This window comes from Siphateles boraxobius, unplaced genomic scaffold, assembly GCF_051911475.1.
Source record: "Siphateles boraxobius isolate OS27281-9 unplaced genomic scaffold, OSU_SipBor_1 32, whole genome shotgun sequence".
NCBI classification, from domain to species: domain Eukaryota; kingdom Metazoa; phylum Chordata; class Actinopteri; order Cypriniformes; family Leuciscidae; genus Siphateles; species Siphateles boraxobius.
Window position 1 is genome coordinate 6759459 of NW_027508942.1, and position 23042 is coordinate 6782500.

The 23042-nt window shown below is 42.1% G+C and overlaps 1 protein-coding gene across 3 annotated transcripts in view; it reads left to right on the forward strand.

Annotated features, from left to right (window-relative positions):
- Window positions 1–1094: 1094 nt before the first annotated feature.
- ulk3 (unc-51 like kinase 3) overlaps window positions 1095–23042 on the forward strand; it is a 22131-nt gene continuing 183 nt past the window's right edge. The window contains exons 1-15 of one of the 3 annotated variants that reach the window (XM_077194684.1): window positions 1095–1419; window positions 1493–1633; window positions 1711–1831; window positions 1929–2024; window positions 3444–3587; window positions 4363–4445; window positions 6456–6611; window positions 7779–7884; window positions 7962–8002; window positions 8070–8172; window positions 15063–15127; window positions 16322–16400; window positions 19015–19055; window positions 21827–21874; window positions 22098–22161. In XM_077194684.1, the coding sequence (XP_077050799.1) occupies window positions 1321–1419; window positions 1493–1633; window positions 1711–1831; window positions 1929–2024; window positions 3444–3587; window positions 4363–4445; window positions 6456–6611; window positions 7779–7884; window positions 7962–8002; window positions 8070–8172; window positions 15063–15127; window positions 16322–16400; window positions 19015–19055; window positions 21827–21874; window positions 22098–22161 (1387 nt within the window). In that variant the 5' untranslated portion in view covers window positions 1095–1320. Of the gene's footprint in view, window positions 1420–1492; window positions 1634–1710; window positions 1832–1928; window positions 2025–3443; window positions 3588–4362; window positions 4446–6455; window positions 6612–7778; window positions 7885–7961; window positions 8003–8069; window positions 8173–15062; window positions 15128–16321; window positions 16401–19014; window positions 19056–21826; window positions 21909–21956; window positions 22162–23042 lie in introns of all 3 variants that reach the window. The other 2 variants (XR_013189673.1, XR_013189674.1) reach the window with 2 other exon arrangements.

A 23042-nucleotide genomic window follows, 5' to 3' on the forward strand; every position in this document is an offset into this window, starting at 1 on the left:
ACGCGATATAAGAGTTTCTTTGGCGTATTGGTGAATAACTCTTTCACATTGTTACTTTCTATTTTTTTGCACTTTTTTATTGTTTGTTTCTTGCAGATGTATTCTAGCAATCTTCAGGCAATTGCAACTGACAAGTGTTGGATGGGTGGGTAATTTTGATATAACACCTGTGTTTGGAAAATGAATGTACAGTTTTGTTAATCTGAAAGATAAAATAATTCGGTTAAAAATGCTTACTCTCTACAAAGTTTTAAGCATTTGCTTAAAAAACACCTTTTATCAATAGCTTTCAACCAGGTATAATGTCTGTATTCTGTTGTGTTCTTTTGTATTGTTGTATTTGTTTTGTATTGTATCAGACTTTAGTTGTACTGTACAGCACTGTGTCAACCTTGAGTTGCGTTGAAAGTGCTTTATTAAAAAAAACTGAATCATACAGATTTTTTTTGTTGCTGGAAAGCCTTAATTATTTTTTTAATGTTTTAAAGATAAAACCTTTCACAGATCTAATTTAAGAGAGATACAAATTAAATACTATGATTCATCACTATCAAATATATTTGCGCTGATTCTGAATAAAGTAAACAGACAATAATTTACACCTTAATAATGGCAGAAATCAATTTCGAGGAAAAACCCCCACAGAAAAATCGAAGAATTATTATGTAAACACATTGTATCCGACCAATCAGACACATCGACCGCCCATTTTTACACTCTAGAGTTCATGTTGTTTTCTATTCTAGCAGCTTCATTCTATTAACATGAGCTGAAGCGTATCTATAACAGCCCCATGACCCCCGAGAATAGAAATACTCTTCAAGGTTATTTACGGTCATTTCGTTCCTTCTATGTATAGAAGCCCATGTATGACACATAATACAAAAAATCATGCTTTGGTAAATCCTAATGACATAAAACGTCATAATTATGGCATACTAAGCCCTATTTATGAAATAACAAGCCAACATTTTGAATTTTTATTTCATCACTATGACATAAAAGTAAACTACTATACCTGTATACTAAGTTATTATAAAGTTGAAAAGAAATTATGGCAAAAATGAATTGTGGCAGTACCAGATCTGGCCGGCAGGTGTCAGTGATGTAAGCGATGACGTCACAGTGCGGAAGTAAACAGACCGCGGCGCTTCATGCTCATGAAATGTATTTCATGTATTAGATAATATATGACTATTAATAATATAAAGTTAACAGTCCGAGGTTGAATCGAACGCTGCAATGGCTCAGATCAGGGCAGCAGAAGAAAGCGCTGTGCTGTAAATATAATTGATTATTGATTATTGATGTGGGTTCAGGATGGCAGCGGGTTTCGCTCCGCCGAAGCTCAAAGACTTTATTCTCACAGAGAAACTGGGAAGCGGCACATACGCCACAGTTTATAAAGCTTTCAGAAAGGTGATTATTCCTGATTGTGATTGTGTGTTATAGATGATCTGCGTGTTTTGATGGACATAGTGTTTGATTGCAGACTGACAGCAGGGAAGCAGTGGCTGTGAAGGTGGTCAGTAAGAAAAGTCTCAATAAAACCTCAATGGAAAATCTTCTGACTGAGATTGAGATCCTGAAGACGGTCCGTCATCCTCATATAGTGCAGCTCAAAGACTTCCAGGTACAGATTCCCAGCATTCAGGTCTGTGTGTGTTATTATACTGATCCATAACTCTCATCCCTGTCTCTATCTGTCAGTGGGACAGTGATAATATCTATCTGATCCTGGAATGGTGTTCGGGAGGAGATTTGTCCAGTTTTATCCGCAGTCGACGGATTCTTCCGGAGAGAGTCGCGCGCCGTTGCCTACAGCAGATTGGTATGAAACAAATGACTTATACAGACTGATTCAGATGAGGAAACAAGAGGCAGTGATGTTGTGTGTGTGTGTGTGTGTGTGTGTGTGTGTGTTTCAGCATGTGCTCTTCAGTTTCTCCATGAGAAGAACATCTCTCATCTGGACCTCAAACCTCAGAACATTCTGCTGAGTGGAAACGTATTAAAGCTCGCAGGTGAAACTTGCATGTGATTTATTTTTCCCAGCATCTCACCATAGCATGAATCCAGCATAACAGTGGAAATTTAACCCATAGCATCTGTGTTAACGTATAGATAGTGAAAAGAAGCGGGCCCAGGACTGAGCCTTGAGGTACACCGGAGGTGCTTCTGGAGTACAACAAATGCTTGAAACTCCTTGTGCATGCAAAAACCTCACTGGTTTATTAAAATCAATTGCAAAAGGATTGTTTGGCAATATAAACTGATGTAGAGGGTTTGCATTGACACACTCCCTCAGCCGGACTGAGAGTCAGAAGAGCTGCTGTGCGACTGTATTTAATAGAGGAAACTGTAAAACAAACGATTATCAGTTTAAACTAAAGCTTGGACTCGATATAGTGTTTCTTACAACTTACCAAAGATCCAGTGATCATGATATGCAGCAGGAATCGTGTTTCCTCACATTCAAATGAGCCTGATTTCGACGTCGGGGAAAAACATAAAGCCAATATACCTGTGAACGCTTTATATAAATACAATAATACAATATAGGTCTAAATCCATCTGATCACTTATCAATGTTATATATCATCATATCGTCCAGCCTTAAAATTTGTACAGTTTTTGTCTGTGTTTATTTATAAACATCCAATTATGCAGAATAAACAAAGATAAATATTTAATTGTTGAGTTGTCAATACAATATATAGTGTGTTATTCTACCCCGTAATTCAGTGTATTGGCACACAATGAAAACTGCAAATCCAGCTTTCTCTGCCTGGAGTCGTTATTTCTGTGAATTACAACGATCATTAGCTTCTGTTCTGCAGCTTTCAGCAGTCTGTAAAAATACACCTCAGATTTATAGTCAAATCTATTTATACAGTCAATCTCAAAGCTCTTTCCTGTTTTAGATGCGTTGTGTGTTTTTCGTGGCTGAAAACACATGCTGCCGCTCAGTGTTTCTGCAACTCAGTGTGTGTAACAGCCGACGGTGACGTCACACACACACACACACACACACACACACACACACACACACACACACACACACACACACACACACACACACACACACACACACACACACACACTATTCCCTACTGACACACTACAGCAAAATATACAAACAACTGGCTTAAAAAAAATTCTGCACTTTCTGCACTGTACGGTACATGATGTAGTTTTCCCCAGACACAATAGCATGAATGAGTCTGTGTGTGTGTGTGTGTGTGTGTGTGTGTGTGTGTGTGTGTGTGTGTGTGTGTGTGTGTGTGTCTGTGTGTAGGTTGGGGTTTTGTGCAGTATGAGTCCGTGGCTATTTTCAAGAAACGGCTGAAGATGCTTCTTTTTCTGCAACACTTGATCCATTAATACTAACACTTTCTTTTCTCTTCTATATCTAATATAATTTTTTTTAAATGTGTGTGTAGATTTTGGTTTTGCGCAGTACATGAGCCCGTGGGACGAGCAGCACGCGCTCAGAGGCTCTCCGCTCTATATGGCTCCAGAGATGGTGTGTCGACGGCATTATGACGCTCGAGTGGATCTGTGGTCCGTCGGGGTCATTCTCTACGGTGAGTTCACTCAATTAAAGGTCATATAATGAAAATTAGTGTTATTATCATAAATGTTTCTTGAGCATCAAATCATCATATTATAGTGATTTCTGAAGGATCATGTGACACTGAAGACTGGAGTAATGATGCTGAAAATTCAGCTTTGATCACAGGAATAAATTACACTTTACTATATATTAGGGATCACAATATATCGGCCGATATCTGTTCATTTTTAATGTTAGCATTATCGGCCCAATAAGAAAATTTAGCGGATATATTAAAGCTGATAAATAATGTATTATTTCATTCAGCTCAGACGCTTCAGATGCGACTGTTCAACATGATGGATTTTAATTGCTTGAAATATGATTGAAATCACTTCAGAAAAGGAAAATCCAGTTCAGTCTGTCATATCGGCTACATAAAATTATAATGAGAACAATATAACTCTGTATGGTATATGGCTTATAATAGTGAGACTTTTGTTTTTGTAATCAGGCTTTCAAAAATTATATACAAATTTGGGTTTAGATTTATTGGCCAATATATCGGTTATCGGCTTTCAAATATACATAATTATCGGTATCGACCAAAATTTTCATATCGGTGCATCTCTACTATATATTCTCATAGAAAACAGCCGTTTTACATTATAATACAATTTTACAATTTTTACTGTGTTTTTAGTCAAATAAACGCAGACTTGGTGACGGTTTCAAAAGCATTTCAAAATCTGAATTATTCCAAAGTTTTTGAACGCCTGTGTGTGTGTGTGTCTTTCTGAGGGCAGAAGCTTTATTTGGACGAGCTCCGTTTGCCTCTCGCTCATTCGCTGAACTGGAGGAGAAGATCCGCAGTGAGAAACCCGTCGAGGTGAGACTCGTTTACAGATCTAGTGACGAAGGGAAGTTTCTGGAACAAGAACACATGTGGGCGGGGCTTGATTGTGTCTGGGAAATTGATTGGATGGTTGTGGTTTGCTATTGGCTGATCTCATGTGAGTGACAGGTTATAGCCCCGCCCTCGTCATCAGAGAAGAGAAGCTGCAAGAGGCACTGATCTCATTCAACATTATTAACACAATAATGATGATCATTTAGAATAAAAACCACAATTATTCCATAATCAAATTAAAGCTGTTAATGTTAATTTCAAGGTGCTCTCTGTCAGCACTAGATGGCGCAGTTGTTCCAGACATTGATGTAATGTGCTCTGTGTGTGTGTGTGAGATTGAGGACAGAACTTTGTGTAATGACATGGGTATTACACTGGTATTACAACGTGAACGAGATTTAAGAGGACATTTCATGAGTCCTAATATTTCAAATGGCTTTAAAAACACACTAAACAGTGTTTTATTAAAAATCTAAAAATGTTTTCTGTGATCGGTCGATTTAGGTTCGGGTTATTGTGTGTGTGTGTGATGGGCAGGTTTAGTGGTCGGGTTAGTGTGTGTGTGTGTGATGGGCATGTTTAGGGGTCGGGTTAGTGTGTGTGTGTGATGGGCAGGTTTAGTGGTCGGGTTAGTGTGTGTGTGTGTGTGTGATGGGCAGGTTTAGTGGTCGGGTTAGTGTGTGTGTGTGTGTGTGATGGGCAGGTTTAGTGGTCGGGTTAGTGTGTGTGTGTGATGGGCAGGTTTAGGGATCTGGTTAGTGTGTGTGTGTGTGTGTGATGGGCAGGTTTAGGGATCTGGTTAGTGTGTGTGTGTGTGTGTGTGTGTGTGATGGGCAGGTTTAGGGGTCTGGTTAGTGTGTGTGTGTGAGGTGGGCAGGTTTAGGGGTCGGGTTAGTGTGTGTGTGTGAGATGGGCAGATTTAGGGGTCGGGTTAGTGTGTGTGTGTGTGAGGTGGGCAGGTTTAGAGGTCGGGTTAGTGTGTGTGTGTGTGTGAGGTGGGCAGGTTTAGGGGTCGGGTTAGTGTGTGTGTGTGTGTGTGTGTTGGGCAGGTTTAGGGGTCGGGTTAGTGTGTGTGTGTGTGAGATGGGCAGATTTAGGGGTCGGGTTAGTGTGTGTGTGTGTGTGAGGTGGGCAGGTTTAGAGGTCGGGTTAGTGTGTGTGTGTGTGTGTGTGTGTGTGTGTGATGGGCAGGTTTAGGGGTCGGGTTAGTGTGTGTGTGTGTGTGTGATGGGCAGGTTTAGGGGTCTGGTTATTGTGTATGTGTGTGATGGGCAGGTTTAGGGGTCGGGTTAGTGTGTGTGTGTGAGATGGGCAGATTTAGGGGTCGGGTTAGTGTGTGTGTGTGTGTGAGGTGGGCAGGTTTAGGGGTCGGGTTAGTGTGTGTGTGTGTGTGTTGGGCAGGTTTAGGGGTCGGGTTAGTGTGTGTGTGTGTGAGATGGGCAGATTTAGGGGTCGGGTTAGTGTGTGTGTGTGTGTGAGGTGGGCAGGTTTAGAGGTCGGGTTAGTGTGTGTGTGTGTGTGTGTGTGTGATGGGCAGGTTTAGGGGTCGGGTTAGTGTGTGTGTGTGTGTGTGATGGGCAGGTTTAGGGGTCTGGTTAGTGTGTGTGTGTGTGTGATGGGCAGATTTAGGGGTCGAGTTAGTGTGTGTGTGATGGGCAGGTTTAGGGGTCTGGTTTGTGTGTGTGTGTGTGTGTGTGTGAGGTGGGCAGGTTTATGGGTCGGGTTAGTGTGTGTGTGTGTGTGTTGGGCAGATTTAGGGGTCGGGTTAGTGTGTGTGTGTGAGATGGGCAGGTTTAGGGGTCGGGTTAGTGTGTGTGTGTGTTGGGCAGGTTTAGGTGTAGGGTTAGTGTAGGGGAGAGAATATACAGTTTGTACAGTAGAAAAACAGTTACGCCTATGGAATGTCCTCACAAGTATAGCAAAACAAACCTCCGTGTGTGTGTGTGTGTGTGTGTGTGTGTGTGTGTGTGTGTGTGTGTGTGCGCGTAGCTGCCGTCCGGAGCCAGAGTTTCCCGTGACTGTCGAGATCTTCTGCTCCGGTTGCTGGAGAGAGACCCGGACACACGGATCTCCTTCCACGAGTTCTTCCTTCATGCGTTCGTGGATCTGGAGCACATGCCCAGCGCCGAGAGCCTGGCGAAGGCCGTGAGTGTGTTATCATCAACACAACTCACACTAACATTCACATGTTTATTTTAGAGCTGAAGTGGCGATAGCGCTGCTGCTCCGGCTAGTGTCAGACCGTCACGCACACGCGGATCACAATCACAGTTATATTACACAGGCTTGTGTTTATTTTAGAGCTGCTTGCTGTCACTGATTTCCTGATTCAATTAGATATTAATTAGAGACGCATGATACATTGGATATATGTTCATTTTTAATGTTATCGGCCCGATAAGAAAATTTGGTCGATATAATAAAGCCGATATTATAGTCATATAGTCAACATAAAATTATATTGAGAACATTATAATTGTGTGTTTGGGACATGGATTTTCATATCGGTGCATCTAATCAGTCCTTCCAGAAAATTGCGGGGTTTTTTTTGTGATTGTTGTGGGCAAAAACTCTTGATTATGCGGCACGTTTTCTTAAAAAATGCAATGGAATAATGCGGGATATTTATGCAATTTTATGCGATGAAATTGCAAAAACTGCGGTTTGATGGAAAAAGAGAAAGAAAAGTGATTCCCCAACACCCTGTTCTCACTAGGCTACAACCTTAATGTAGAGTCATTTCTTATTACTTCCTATGATAAGCAAGTGTAACACATCACAGAAAGTGCTGGAATATTTAAATCTCATCTAGTTTTATTTCAGACATTAATAAACACACGGCTCAAACTTACAGAACATTGATGAGTCAAACAAGTTCAGTAGCTTTAACAAAAGGAATATGCTACAACTTCTGTAAAAATTTGAAAAATAAAATATAAAAAAATAAAATGGTGTACTTCCTGTTTTACAGCTTTTCGATGATGTTCACGTCACGTAATTACGTCACTTCATAACGTTCCCATGGCAACGGGGGAAATGGCTGCTCGTGTGTGAAGTAAACGCTATATAAAAAAAGATATATGTGACTTTTGCAAGGAAAATGTGGGGATTATGAAATCATGCAAGCGCCGCTTATTTTGCGCGGTAATCTGCAATTTATGCGGCGAAAGTGCGGCGTATTTGGAAAAATGCGGCCCCGCATAAATTTACGGATTTGGCTGATTATGCATTGAATTATGCGATCGCATAATCGCGTTCTTCTGGAGGGACTGTCTAATAGCCGCAGATCATGACCTGTGTTCTGTCTGGCAGAAAGCGCTGGTGACCCAGGCGGTGCAGAAGGACCAGGACGGGGAGCGATCGACAGCGCTGTCGCTTTACTGTAGTGCACTTGAACACTTCGTTCCTGCCATTCACTGTAAGACACAAGCGCCTCTGTTTCTCTGATATATGAGATCGATCTCAGATCTCACGTCCTCGTCTCTGTGCTTTCAGATGAACCAGACAGACTGAGGAAAGAAGCGCTGAGGCAGAAGGTGACTCTAATACCCGTGAGAACTCTATGATAATGAATGGTTTCTTATCTTTATTGTTTTCTCTCAGGTGAATCAGTATGTGTCTCGAGCCGAGGAACTCAAAGCTCTGGTCAGATCGGACAATAAAATCAGTTTTGAGGCGGCAAAATCAACCAGGAACATATTAATAGGTAACCAGTACCACACTACAAATATCTAACCCGGGTTCATGCAAAGTGCTTGAAAACACATGAAAACAGACATATTTTTGAAGAGGTATTGAATTATTGAAAATTATTTTTAAAAAATGTACGCAAAATCTAAGCTGCAGCCAGTCTGAGATATAAAGCTATGAGCATGATGTGAAGTTTATGATAAGTATATAATACAACTTTCATTCTTCAGGTCAGTCATATATAAATGGAAAAAATTAGTTTGAATAAGGAAGTATGAGGATGGCATCCCATGCCTGGCCAATGGATTGATCTCTATGAAGTGAAGTGTAATTTGAGTTACAAATAATAAAGATATTGTTTGATAAGTGCTGATTGAAGTCCTTAAAATCCAAAAAAGTAGATAAAACCATAAACCAGCAGTGACAGAGTGTGTAGAACCCTGTGTAACACCATAAACCAGCAGTGACAGAGTGTGTAGAACCCTGTGTAACACCATAAACCAGCAGTGACAGAGTGTGTAGAACCCTGTGTAACACCATAAACCAGCAGTGACAGAGTGTGTAGAACCCTGTGTAACACCATAAACCAGTGACGGAGTGTGTAGAACCCTGTGTAACACCATAAACCAGCAGTGACAGAGTGTGTAGAACCCTGTGTAACACCATAAACCAGCAGTGACAGAGTGTGTAGAACCCTGTGTAACACCATAAACCAGCAGTGACAGAGTGTGTAGAACCCTGTGTAACATCATAAACCAGCAGTGACAGAGTGTGTAGAACCCTGTGTAACACCATAAACCAGCAGTGACAGAGTGTGTAGAACCCTGTGTAACACCATAAACCAGTGACAGAGTGTGTAGAACCCTGTGTAACACCATAAACCAGCAGTGACAGAGTGTGTAGAACCCTGTGTAACACCATAAACCAGCAGTGACAGAGTGTGTAGAACCCTGTGTAACACCATAAACCAGCAGTGACAGAGTGTGTAGAACCCTGTGTAACACCATAAACCAGCAGTGACAGAGTGTGTAGAACCCTGTGTAACACCATAAACCAGCAGTGACAGAGTGTGTAGAACCCTGTGTAACACCATAAACCATCAGTGACAGAGTGTGTAGAACCCTGTGTAACACCATAAACCAGCAGTGACAGAGTGTGTAGAACCCTGTGTAACACCATAAACCAGCAGTGACAGAGTGTGTAGAACCCTGTGTAACACCATAAACCAGTGACAGAGTGTGTAGAACCCTGTGTAACACCATACACCAGCAGTGACAGAGTGTGTAGAACCCTGTGTAACACCATAAACCAGCAGTGACAGAGTGTGTAGAACCCTGTGTAACACCATAAACCAGCAGTGACAGAGTGTGTAGAACCCTGTGTAACACCATAAACCAGCAGTGACAGAGTGTGTAGAACCCTGTGTAACATCATAAACCAGCAGTGACAGAGTGTGTAGAACCCTGTGTAACACCATAAACCAGTGACAGAGTGTGTAGAACCCTGTGTAACACCATACACCAGCAGTGACAGAGTGTGTAGAACCCTGTGTAACACCATAAACCAGCAGTGACAGAGTGTGTAGAACCCTGTGTAACACCATAAACCAGCAGTGACAGAGTGTGTAGAACCCTGTGTAACACCATAAACCAGCAGTGACAGAGTGTGTAGAACCCTGTGTAACACCATAAACCAGCAGTGACAGAGTGTGTAGAACCCTGTGTAACACCATAAACCATCAGTGACAGAGTGTGTAGAACCCTGTGTAACACCATAAACCAGCAGTGACAGAGTGTGTAGAACCCTGTGTAACACCATAAACCAGTGACAGAGTGTGTAGAACCCTGTGTAACACCATAAACCAGTGACAGAGTGTGTAGAACCCTGTGTAACACCATAAACCAGCAGTGACAGTGTGTGTAGAACCCTGTGTAACACCATAAACCAGCAGTGACAGAGTGTGTAGAACCCTGTGTAACACCATAAACCAGCAGTGACAGAGTGTGTAGAACCCTGTGTAACACCATAAACCAGCAGTGACAGAGTGTGTAGAACCCTGTGTAACACCATAAACCAGCAGTGACAGAGTGTGTAGAACCCTGTGTAACACCATAAACCAGCAGTGACAGAGTGTGTAGAACCCTGTGTAACACCATAAACCAGCAGTGACAGAGTGTGTAGAACCCTGTGTAACACCATAAACCAGCAGTGACAGAGTGTGTAGAACCCTGTGTAACACCATAAACCAGCAGTGACAGAGTGTGTAGAACCCTGTGTAACACCATAAACCAGCAGTGACAGAGTGTGTAGAACCCTGTGTAACACCATACACCAGCAGTGACAGAGTGTGTAGAACCCTGTGTAACACCATAAACCATCAGTGACAGAGTGTGTAGAACCCTGTGTAACACCATAAACCATCAGTGACAGAGTGTGTAGAACCCTGTGTAACGCCATAAACCAGCAGTGACAGAGTGTGTAGAACCCTGTGTAACACCATAAACCATCAGTGACAGAGTGTGTAGAACCCTGTGTAACACCATAAACCATCAGTGACAGAGTGTGTAGAACCCTGTGTAACACCATAAACCAGCAGTGACAGAGTGTGTAGAACCCTGTGTAACACCATAAACCAGCAGTGACAGAGTGTGTAGAACCCTGTGTAACACCATAAACCAGCAGTGACAGAGTGTGTAGAACCCTGTGTAACACCATAAACCAGCAGTGACAGAGTGTGTAGAACCCTGTGTAACACCATACACCAGCAGTGACAGAGTGTGTAGAACCCTGTGTAACACCATAAACCATCAGTGACAGAGTGTGTAGAACCCTGTGTAACACCATAAACCAGCAGTGACAGAGTGTGTAGAACCCTGTGTAACACCATAAACCATCAGTGACAGAGTGTGTAGAACCCTGTGTAACACCATAAACCATCAGTGACAGAGTGTGTAGAACCCTGTGTAACACCATAAACCAGCAGTGACAGAGTGTGTAGAACCCTGTGTAACACCATAAACCAGCAGTGACAGAGTGTGTAGAACCCTGTGTAACACCATACACCAGCAGTGACAGAGTGTGTAGAACCCTGTGTAACACCATACACCAGTGACAGAGTGTGTAGAACCCTGTGTAACACCATAAACCAGCAGTGACAGAGTGTGTAGAACCCTGTGTAACACCATAAACCAGCAGTGACAGAGTGTGTAGAACCCTGTGTAACACCATACACCAGCAGTGACAGAGTGTGTAGAACCCTGTGTAACACCATAAACCATCAGTGACAGAGTGTGTAGAACCCTGTGTAACACCATAAACCATCAGTGACAGAGTGTGTAGAACCCTGTGTAACACCATAAACCAGCAGTGACAGAGTGTGTAGAACCCTGTGTAACACCATAAACCATCAGTGACAGAGTGTGTAGAACCCTGTGTAACACCATAAACCAGTGACAGAGTGTGTAGAACCCTGTGTAACACCATAAACCAGCAGTGACAGAGTGTGTAGAACCCTGTGTAACACCATAAACCAGCAGTGACAGAGTGTGTAGAACCCTGTGTAACACCATAAACCAGCAGTGACACAGTGTGTAGAACCCTGTGTAACACCATAAACCAGCAGTGACAGAGTGTGTAGAACCCTGTGTAACACCATAAACCAGCAGTGACAGAGTGTGTAGAACCCTGTGTAACACCATACACCAGAAGTGACAGAGTGTGTAGAACCCTGTGTAACACCATAAACCAGCAGTGACAGAGTGTGTAGAACCCTGTGTAACACCATACACCAGCAGTGACAGAGTGTGTAGAACCCTGTGTAACACCATACACCAGTGACAGAGTGTGTAGAACCCTGTGTAACACCATACACCAGTGACAGAGTGTGTAGAACCCTGTGTAACACCATACACCAGCAGTGACAGAGTGTGTAGAACCCTGTGTAACACCATAAACCATCAGTGACAGAGTGTGTAGAACCCTGTGTAACACCATAAACCAGCAGTGACAGAGTGTGTAGAACCCTGTGTAACACCATAAACCATCAGTGACAGAGTGTGTAGAACCCTGTGTAACACCATAAACCATCAGTGACAGAGTGTGTAGAACCCTGTGTAACACCATAAACCAGCAGTGACAGAGTGTGTAGAACCCTGTGTAACACCATAAACCAGCAGTGACAGAGTGTGTAGAACCCTGTGTAACACCATAAACCATCAGTGACAGAGTGTGTAGAACCCTGTGTAACACCATAAACCAGCAGTGACAGAGTGTGTAGAACCCTGTGTAACACCATAAACCAGCAGTGACAGAGTGTGTAGAACCCTGTGTAACACCATAAACCAGCAGTGACAGAGTGTGTAGAACCCTGTGTAACACCATAAACCAGCAGTGACAGAGTGTGTAGAACCCTGTGTAACACCATAAACCATCAGTGACAGAGTGTGTAGAACCCTGTGTAACACCATAAACCAGCAGTGACAGAGTGTGTAGAACCCTGTGTAACACCATAAACCAGAAGTGACAGAGTGTGTAGAACCCTGTGTAACACCATAAACCAGTGACAGAGTGTGTAGAACCCTGTGTAACACCATAAACCAGCAGTGACAGAGTGTGTAGAACCCTGTGTAACACCATACACCAGTGACAGAGTGTGTAGAACCCTGTGTAACACCATAAACCAGTGACAGAGTGTGTAGAACCCTGTGTAACACCATAAACCAGCAGTGACAGAGTGTGTAGAACCCTGTGTAACACCATACACCAGCAGTGACAGAGTGTGTAGAACCCTGTGTAACACCATAAACCAGCAGTGACAGAGTGTGTAGAACCCTGTGTAACACCATAAACCCGTGACAGAGTGTGTAGAACCCTGTGTAACACCATAAACCAGTGACAGAGTGTGTAGAACCCTGTGTAACACCATAAACCAGCAGTGACAGAGTGTGTAGAACCCTGTGTAACACCATAAACCAGTGACAGAGTGTGTAGAACCCTGTGTAACACCATAAACCAGCAGTGACAGAGTGTGTAGAACCCTGTGTAACACCATAAACCAGTGACAGAGTGTGTAGAACCCTGTGTAACACCATAAACCAGCAGTGACAGAGTGTGTAGAACCCTGTGTAACACCATAAACCCGTGACAGAGTGTGTAGAACCCTGTGTAACACCATAAACCAGTGACAGAGTGTGTAGAACCCTGTGTAACACCATAAACCAGCAGTGACAGAGTGTGTAGAACCCTGTGTAACACCATAAACCAGCAGTGACAGAGTGTGTAGAACCCTGTGTAACACCATAAACCAGTGACAGAGTGTGTAGAACCCTGTGTAACACCATAAACCAGCAGTGACAGAGTGTGTAGAACCCTGTGTAACACCATAAACCAGCAGTGACAGAGTGTGTAGAACCCTGTGTAACACCATAAACCAGCAGTGACAGAGTGTGTAGAACCCTGTGTAACACCATAAACCAGCAGTGACAGAGTGTGTAGAACCCTGTGTAACACCATAAACCAGCAGTGACAGAGTGTGTAGAACCCAGTGTAACACCATAAACCAGTGACAGAGTGTGTAGAACCCTGTGTAACATCATAAACCAGTGACAGAGTGTGTAGAACCCTGTGTAACACCATAAACCAGTGACAGAGTGTGTAGAACCCTGTGTAACACCATACACCAGTGACAGAGTGTGTAGAACCCTGTGTAACACCATAAACCAGCAGTGACAGAGTGTGTAGAACCCTGTGTAACACCATAAACCAGTGACAGAGTGTGTAGAACTCTGTGTAACACCATACACCAGCAGTGACAGAGTGTGTAGAACCCTGTGTAACACCATAAACCAGTGACAGAGTGTGTAGAACCCTGTGTTACACCATAAACCAGCAGTGACAGAGTGTGTAGAACCCTGTGTAACACCATAAACCAGCAGTGACAGAGTGTGTAGAACCCTGTGTAACACCATAAACCAGCAGTGACAGAGTGTGTAGAACCCAGTGTAACACCATAAACCAGTGACAGAGTGTGTAGAACCCTGTGTAACATCATAAACCAGTGACAGAGTGTGTAGAACCCTGTGTAACACCATAAACCAGTGACAGAGTGTGTAGAACCCTGTGTAACACCATACACCAGTGACAGAGTGTGTAGAACCCTGTGTAACACCATAAACCAGCAGTGACAGAGTGTGTAGAACCCTGTGTAACACCATAAACCAGTGACAGAGTGTGTAGAACTCTGTGTAACACCATACACCAGCAGTGACAGAGTGTGTAGAACCCTGTGTAACACCATAAACCAGTGACAGAGTGTGTAGAACCCTGTGTTACACCATAAACCAGCAGTGACAGAGTGTGTAGAACCCTGTGTAACACCATAAACCAGCAGTGACAGAGTGTGTAGAACCCTGTGTAACACCATAAACCAGCAGTGACAGAGTGTGTAGAACCCTGTGTAACACCATAAACCAGCAGTGACAGAGTGTGTAGAACCCTGTGTAACACCATAAACCATCAGTGACAGAGTGTGTAGAACCCTGTGTAACACCATAAACCAGCAGTGACAGAGTGTGTAGAACCCTGTGTAACACCATACACTAGCAGTGACAGAGTGTGTAGAACCCTGTGTAACACCATAAAACAGTGACAGAGTGTGTAGAACCCTGTGTAACACCATAAACCAGTGACAGAGTGTGTAGAACCCTGTGTAACACCATAAACCAGTGACAGAGTGTGTAGAACCCTGTGTAACACCATAAACCAGTGACAGAGTGTGTAGAACCCTGTGTAACACCATAAACCAGTGACAGAGTGTGTAGAACCCTGTGTAACACCATAAACCAGTGACAGAGTGTGTAGAACCCTGTGTAACACCATAAACCAGTGACAGAGTGTGTAACTCCACAGAGATGTGCAGAGATCAGCCTCGTCTTCTGATCGCTCTGGAAGTGGCGTCCGCTGCTGTTGCCCGGGTGAGTGTTATAATCACTCATTTAGACTAATATATGACATATAATATATACTAAATAATGCTAATTTTACATTTTAAATGTCATAATCATTTGTTAACAAACTAGTTTTGATAACTTCAATGAGTTCATTGTTTCTGTAATAAATTATTGCATTGTTTAATTTAGCTAATTGCGATTTTGTATATATCTGAAATACACAACTTAGACAGTTTCCTCTGATAACAGGTCACTCTAAATTGTAATATGGACTCATGCATTTTCTGTAAAGCTGCTTTGATAGGATGTGTATTGTGAAAAGCCCTATACAAATAAACAGTGTTGGGAAAGTTACTTCTAAAAGTAATGCATTACAATATTGAGTTACTCCCAAAAAAAGTAACTAATTGCGTTACTTCTATTTTTGGCAAATGTAAAGGCCCTTTCACACCAAAAGTGAAGTGAATAATCCTCAGGCTGAAGGATATGCATATTTACTCCTGTACAGTAGAGTACAGTGGAGGTAGAATAGAGTAGATGTAGAGTATAGTAGATTAGATGTAGTGTAGAGAACAGTAGATTGTGCCGCTCAAAAAAACCTTTCAGCTTCGGCTGTTATTCTGGATTACAGAACTATAGGATACAGAAGGAAGTTCAACACTCTTATTTCTAAATCTAATCTAAAGTCATTTTTGCTTATTAATATGGTTGAATTAGATCATTGAAGGTCAACAGCAAAGACATTGGTTAATAAAGTGAGATTAAATACATAAAGTATATTAATGTAATTTAATATAGTTAATTATAAAAGTTCTGCGTAAAATTCTGAGATTGCATTTTACTGTTTATTTCATTTTGAGGAATACTGAATGTTTTTATGCAAGTGAGACGAGTACATCCATGTTCACCTTTAGTCTAGAACTAGAATAACCATCATGTTTACACACACACACACACACACACACACACACACACACACACACACACACGCACGTCCTCACTTTTTCTCTCAGAGAGCTGTCAGTCAATAAATGTGAAAAAGTAACTTAGAAGTTTTGTTGTAAATTGAAAGACGAATGCGTCACTTTACTAGTTACTTGTAAAAGTAATCTGATTATTTAACTCAAGTTACATGTATTGAGTTACCCCCAACAATGTGTCATGTGAGCTGCAGTGTTGCATGATGGGTAATGGACTTGCGATGGGCTGTGTGTGCAGGAGGAGAGCGGAGCGGAGGACTACGACACTCTTGATTTATACCAGCAGAGTTTGGGCGATCTACTCTTGGCACTGGCAGGTACAGTTACACACACACACACACACACACACACACACACACGAAACACCCCAGTCCAGATGTGGCGATGAGTGTGTGCCAGGACGGCGTGTGTGGTACGATCTCGCTGCCATCTGGATCTCATTGAGATCAGCTCTCAGTGTTATTAAACACTGAAACAAATGAAAACTGTTATCTCTTGAAGCGCTCGAGGCTTAAGGATGATGTAAGCTCAGAGAACGAGACCCGAGACTCTTTCACTGCTACGCTCCCGCTGTTGATCTGTCGCGGCGCTAATGCCAGCGCTAGGCTAATCAAAACACAGACGCTCCAGGGCTCGATGTGCCAGACTCTGGCATAATAAGCCTGGTTGAGAAACCTTTCTTCACTGCTCAGTTTTTAAGGCCGTTTACACCCAGGACGATAACGATAGTTCTAACTATAAAACTGTTGAACAATAAAACACTGACAGCCAATCAAAATCGATTCTAATTTAACGGCTCGCGCATTTAAAATGGCAGACGACATTGCGGAGAAGTTCATCGCTGAGGTACAGAAAAACACAGCACTTTTTAACAAGTCAAGCTTGTCTTCAAGAAAATGGATATTTTCATTTTTATTCCACTATATTGACTACATCAGTTGAATTCCCTGTTAGATTATTAGATCGATTAAGCTAGCTTCACTCCAAACACAGTATGCTGAGGACATCTGCTGGTTAAAGCCTGTAAATGCAACAAGAACAGCAGAAACATGTTCAAAGACGTTGTACACACTTTGAAACCGCAGCGCACGAGCTTAGAATAAACAGACTGTTATCGTTCGTTGGTGTGGACGCAAATATAGTTATCGTTATAGTTAATGCTCTTGGTGTGAACAGCCCTTTACTCTTGCAGGTAGCGTCAGGGGTTTGAAGGTCCATGAGCCAAAGTTATGAAATTTGGCACAGAGAAAGAGGACAGTCTGAACATTAACCATAGCAAATTTTGAGTCTCTAACTCAATCACAGTAGCGTCACCAACTGTACAAATTTGCACTCACGTTTATGTTAATAACTTTTGAACCATAAGTGCTAGAAACAAAATTTTTCCGTCTGATTCCTTGGCTCAAGATTACTCTATTGCACCATATTATTGTAATTTTACCTATAATTTTCCATCGTAAAATGTTTTACGCCATTTTGAATTTTCTTTGAACTACTCCCAGACCGTTGCTCCAATTTTTTACGAAAATCGCACCAGATCATCTTCAGACCATGTTGACAAAACGCTATGGAATTTAACAGTGTTATTTTCTTCAACAACATTTTAAAGATTTTTTTTTGTCACAGCAATTAAATCTGTGTCTCTATTGCATGTTCAAACTTTCAAATCATTCATATTAACAGGTTAATAGATGTTTTCTCTAGGAGTATATAAACGGTTTGGAAATTTTAGAGAAATTCTAAATGAATGCATTACAATTTAACTAAACCCATTCGATTTTAGACGACTAAAATCTTATTGTATTTCGTCGCCTAAAACTAGACTAAAAGTAGGGTTAATAAACGATTCAGATGTCTAAAATATGACTAAAACTAAATCAAAATTTGCTGTCAAAATGAACACTGGAATTTAACTAGATTCATCAGACCGTTCTCGAATAATGTGCAAACGAATGCGACAAAGAGAACGCCAAAATGAACACGAGGCTATATCTCCGCAGCGCTTTAGCGTATTCTGACCAAACTTGGTGTGTGTTTTAACATCCATGACCTGAGGCTACCTGCACAGTTTCGGCACAGTGACACCAAGTGGTCAGGAGATATGGACATTTTTGCTTAAAACTTCTGAACGATTTGGCCAAAAAATCACTCAACTGGTCTCTTTAGATTCGATAGTTAAACGATACCCAATTATCCCATATCGCCCATTGTGAATTTTGTCTTAAAATACTATATTTTACTAACACATTGGCATATCATAAAGAAACTCAATGTGTCTTCGGCAACATGACCTTTACAGTACTCAAAAAGTTTCCTTTGACCCTATGGTCAAAAGTTATAATACAATTTCCAAAAATGTTAATGACTTTTGATGAAATTAGCCTATTTAATGAAACTTGTCCTAATATATTCCTTGGGTCGTGCGAGAACATAGATACCAATTTTGCTACAGTCGGCCAAACTTCCTGTCCACCGTTTTGATTTTCTTTAAGAACCTACTTTTTCAAACTTTTCCTAGACTGTTTGTTCAATTTGTTTGTTCGATTTTCATCCATGCCGGCAAATAGTTATGGTTTTTTCGTGTTGATAGAAGAAACCGTTTTTGTACACCGCATCAACAAAGTTGACGGCATGATGCCAAAACAACTGTATCTCTACAATCGTTTGGCGTATCGACACCAAACTTTGTGTCATTGTCAACTGACTCTGACCACACCACATCATTTTAGTCACAGCGCCACCTGTTGGTCGAAAATGATAAACTATTGAACAATTACTAGTGACTGTATTCATGATTTTTTAATGCATTGTGCTTAAAATCATGTCTTTAATTACTCATTGTTGCAGCTATATTGGTGGTGTTGTTGTGTTGTGTAGTAGAGGACAGCTGAAGACGAGCTTTAGTGTCTCTCTCTCTCTCTCTGTCTCCAGCTGAAGCCCAAGGCCGGCGCAGAGAACTGCTCCACAGCGAGGTGAGATGATCAGTGTTTACGAGTGTTTATTCTGGACGGGTCAAACCCCATACGACTCTCATCAGCTCGAGACCGGAGCTCACGTACAGCAGACACAACGAGACAGAGCGCGTTTAGGCCACGCCCACACCGGGGGGAAACAACCCAACCGTCTCCATTGACTCCATTGTGTGAAGCTGCCTCCTGGTCATTTATGACTTATAACAAAAAACTAAACAATGTCTAAAAGCTGCTATGTGACCAGGTGTACAGCAAACAAGATCGAAGCTTTTAAGATGTCGACCTTAAAAAACGAGTGTTTAAGGACACCGAAGTGGATTCAGGCTCAGCGAATTGGTAAATTGTGTGATTCTGACACTCAGTATGCACTAAAATACACTACGTGTGCAGTTAACAATTAGTCACTGGTAAGTCAAATATATCAGTTTTAATTATTATATTTCTGTAAGCTAAGCTATTATTACGTTAGTTCTCAGAATAATGACGCGTTGCGCTCGGTTTCAATTTCCTGTATTCAATGTCAATGTCAATTCAATGTCTCTGTGCGTGTGGTTTTCAGATTATGACGCGTGTCTCTCTGTCTCTGTTCCCCGACGCGCTCCTTCCATATCTGAGCTTCTTAAAGACACACGGAGCCGGTTACTCTCCGGTCAGAAGTGTAAACGCAAGACTAATGCATGTGTTCACTGCCAGCTCCACCCTAATGAGTGTTTTTATAACAGAATCACTCACACACACACTCTCACAGACAAACTCTCACACACACACACACACACTGCCCCTATCCCTAAACCTATCCATCACACACACACACTGCCCCTATCCCTAAACCTACCCATCACACACACACTCAGACACACACACACACACACACACACACACACTGCCCCTATCCCTAAACCTACCCATCACACACACACTCAGACACACACACACACACACACACACACACACACACACACACACACACACACACACACACACTGCCCCTATCCCTAAACCTACCCATCACACACACACACACACACACACACTGCCCCTATCCCTAAACCTACCCATCACACACACACTCAGACACACACACACACACACACACTGCCCCTATCCCTAAACCTACCCATCACACACACACACACACTGCCCCTATCCCTAAACCTACCCATCACACACACACACTGCCCCTATCCCTAAACCTACCCATCACACACACACACACACTGCCCCATCCCAAAACCTACCCATCACACACACTCACACACACACACACTGCCCCTATCCCTAAACCTACCCATCACACACACACACACACACACACACACACACACACTGCCCCTATCCCTAAACCTACCCATCACACACACACACACACACTGCCCCTATCCCTAAACCTACCCATCACACACACACACACACACACACACACACACTGCCCCTATCCCTAAACCTACCCATCACACACACACACACACACACTGCCCCTATCCCTAAACCTACCCATCACACACACACACACACACACACTGCCCCTATCCCTAAACCTACCCATCACACACACACACACACACACACTGCCCCTATCCCTAAACCTACCCATCACACACACACACACACACTGCCCCTATCCCTAAACCTACCCATCACACACACACACACACACTGCCCCTATCCCTAAACCTACCCATCACACACACACACACACTGCCCCTATCCCTAAACCTACCCATCACACACACACACACACACACACACACTGCCCCTATCCCTAAACCTACCCATCACACACACACACACACACACACACACACACACACACACACACACACACTGCCCCTATCCCTAAACCTACCCATCACAGGAGACATTCTGCATTTTTACATTTTTAATAAAACACTGCTTAGTATGTTTTTAAAGCCATTTGAAATATGAGGAATCATGAAATGTCCTCATTTTTCCGAGTGTTCTCATATTGAAGGTGTGTTATCATAAAAATGTCCTCAGTTATCATGAAAACAAGAGCACATACTCTCACACTCACACACACACACACACACAACACACTCTCTCACACACACACAAACACTCTCACACTCACTCACTCACACACACAAAACACACACACTCTAACACTCACACACAACACGCATACTCTCACACTCACACACACAACACACACTCACACACACACACACACTCTCACACACACACAGTCTCACACGCACACACACAACACACACACACTCTCTCTCACACACACACACACACTCTCTCACACACACACACACACACACACAACACACTCTCTCACACACACACACACCAGTTGAGATAGTAAACGCATGTGTATCAGTATATTGGATCCGTGCATTCGCTCTTAAAGTGACAGCAGTATAATATTGCTGCTGTTTGTGTTTTTAATGTTAATTAAACTCACACTCACTCACACTCGCGACTGAATAACTTTAATGAGGATTAATTTGTTTAAATTACACTACTGTTACTTGCCTAAAAATTGTACGTAAATTAAACGTTACTAAAATACTAATCTTGTTACGATGTGCTGGATGTTTCCTTTCTTCCCTAAACTCGTCCAGATCACATGACCTGTTGTTTTAATGATGTCACCACTGTGATATTCGGCCCTCAGCTAAAAACAACAGCTCATGCTCCGAGAGAAAACACAGACGCTCGGACCTTCACACACACACTCACTCACATTCACTCAAACACACACACACACTCAGAGTTGATCTGTTTCTTATGTGTCTCTGCAGATCAAGAGTCTGATGAGTCGAGCTGAATACCTGAAAGAGCTGATCAAGGTAAATGCACACACACACACACACACACAGACTCCTCACACACACACACACACACTGACTCCTCTCTCACACACACACACACACACACACACACACGCACAGTCGAACTGAATACCTGAAAGAGCTGATCAAGTTAAACGCCGTCGCTCCTCGAGACTCTGTGTCGTGTGTGTTCAGTGTCTAAAGCTCACGTGTGTGTGTGTGTGTGTGTGTTTGTTTGCAGATGCGGGAAACTCAGACCGACGAGTCGCTGAAGAAAGACGCTGCGGCTGAATCTGTCAGATCCTGTAAGTACAGACAATATTCATACATCATATATATGAATGATATTCGTTCTTGTTTTAAACACAAACTTAAATAAGACTTAATATCTTCAGTAATTTTGCTTCTCCAGTAGATGTATCCTGATTTAAAACCATCGTCCTTCCCTTGGGTCATTTTGACCCGAAACTCCGTCGTTTTTTTTTTTTAAGTGTTCATCAGAGGGGTCCAAGACTTTTGTCGCACTTGAACCGGTTGAATGGAATGTGACGAATGTTTCAGTACACATAGAAAAACCTAAAAATGCTATTTACCATAAAATGATATTATAATGTCTACATGTGTATGTGAATGCACTCTGAGTAAACTGACTTTAGGACCCAGCGGAACAGCTCATTTACTCCACATAGAGATATAAGGCCATCTGGAGTCATGAAATATCATGATATATTATTATTTCCACAAGCGGTCGGCAAAGACACTCAATGTAAGATATTTTGAGCTGACTTAAAAGGGTGAATGTGAGGAATGTGCTTAAATTACTATTTATTTATTATTTATTGATCAAATCTAGTAATTGAAAGGTAAATAATATAAAAAATTGTAAAAAAATCTCCAAAATAATTGCATTACAAAATAGAAAAAATATCATCAAAATGAAATAAAATAAGCTTCCTGGACAAAAAGAAATGAAGAATAATTTTAGGGCGAGGGAAAGATGTGTTAAGAATGTTTATATATTTGTGCTGGAAAACAGAAACACTGAGGAAGAACATCAGTTTTTGCAATGAACTGATCAAAGAATCGCTGGTATTAATAATTCACACTGAGCACAATTGAGGTGATTGTGTGAAACTTACACGTGTAGAAACATGTTCATACGTGCAGATTCAGTCTCTGATGTCTC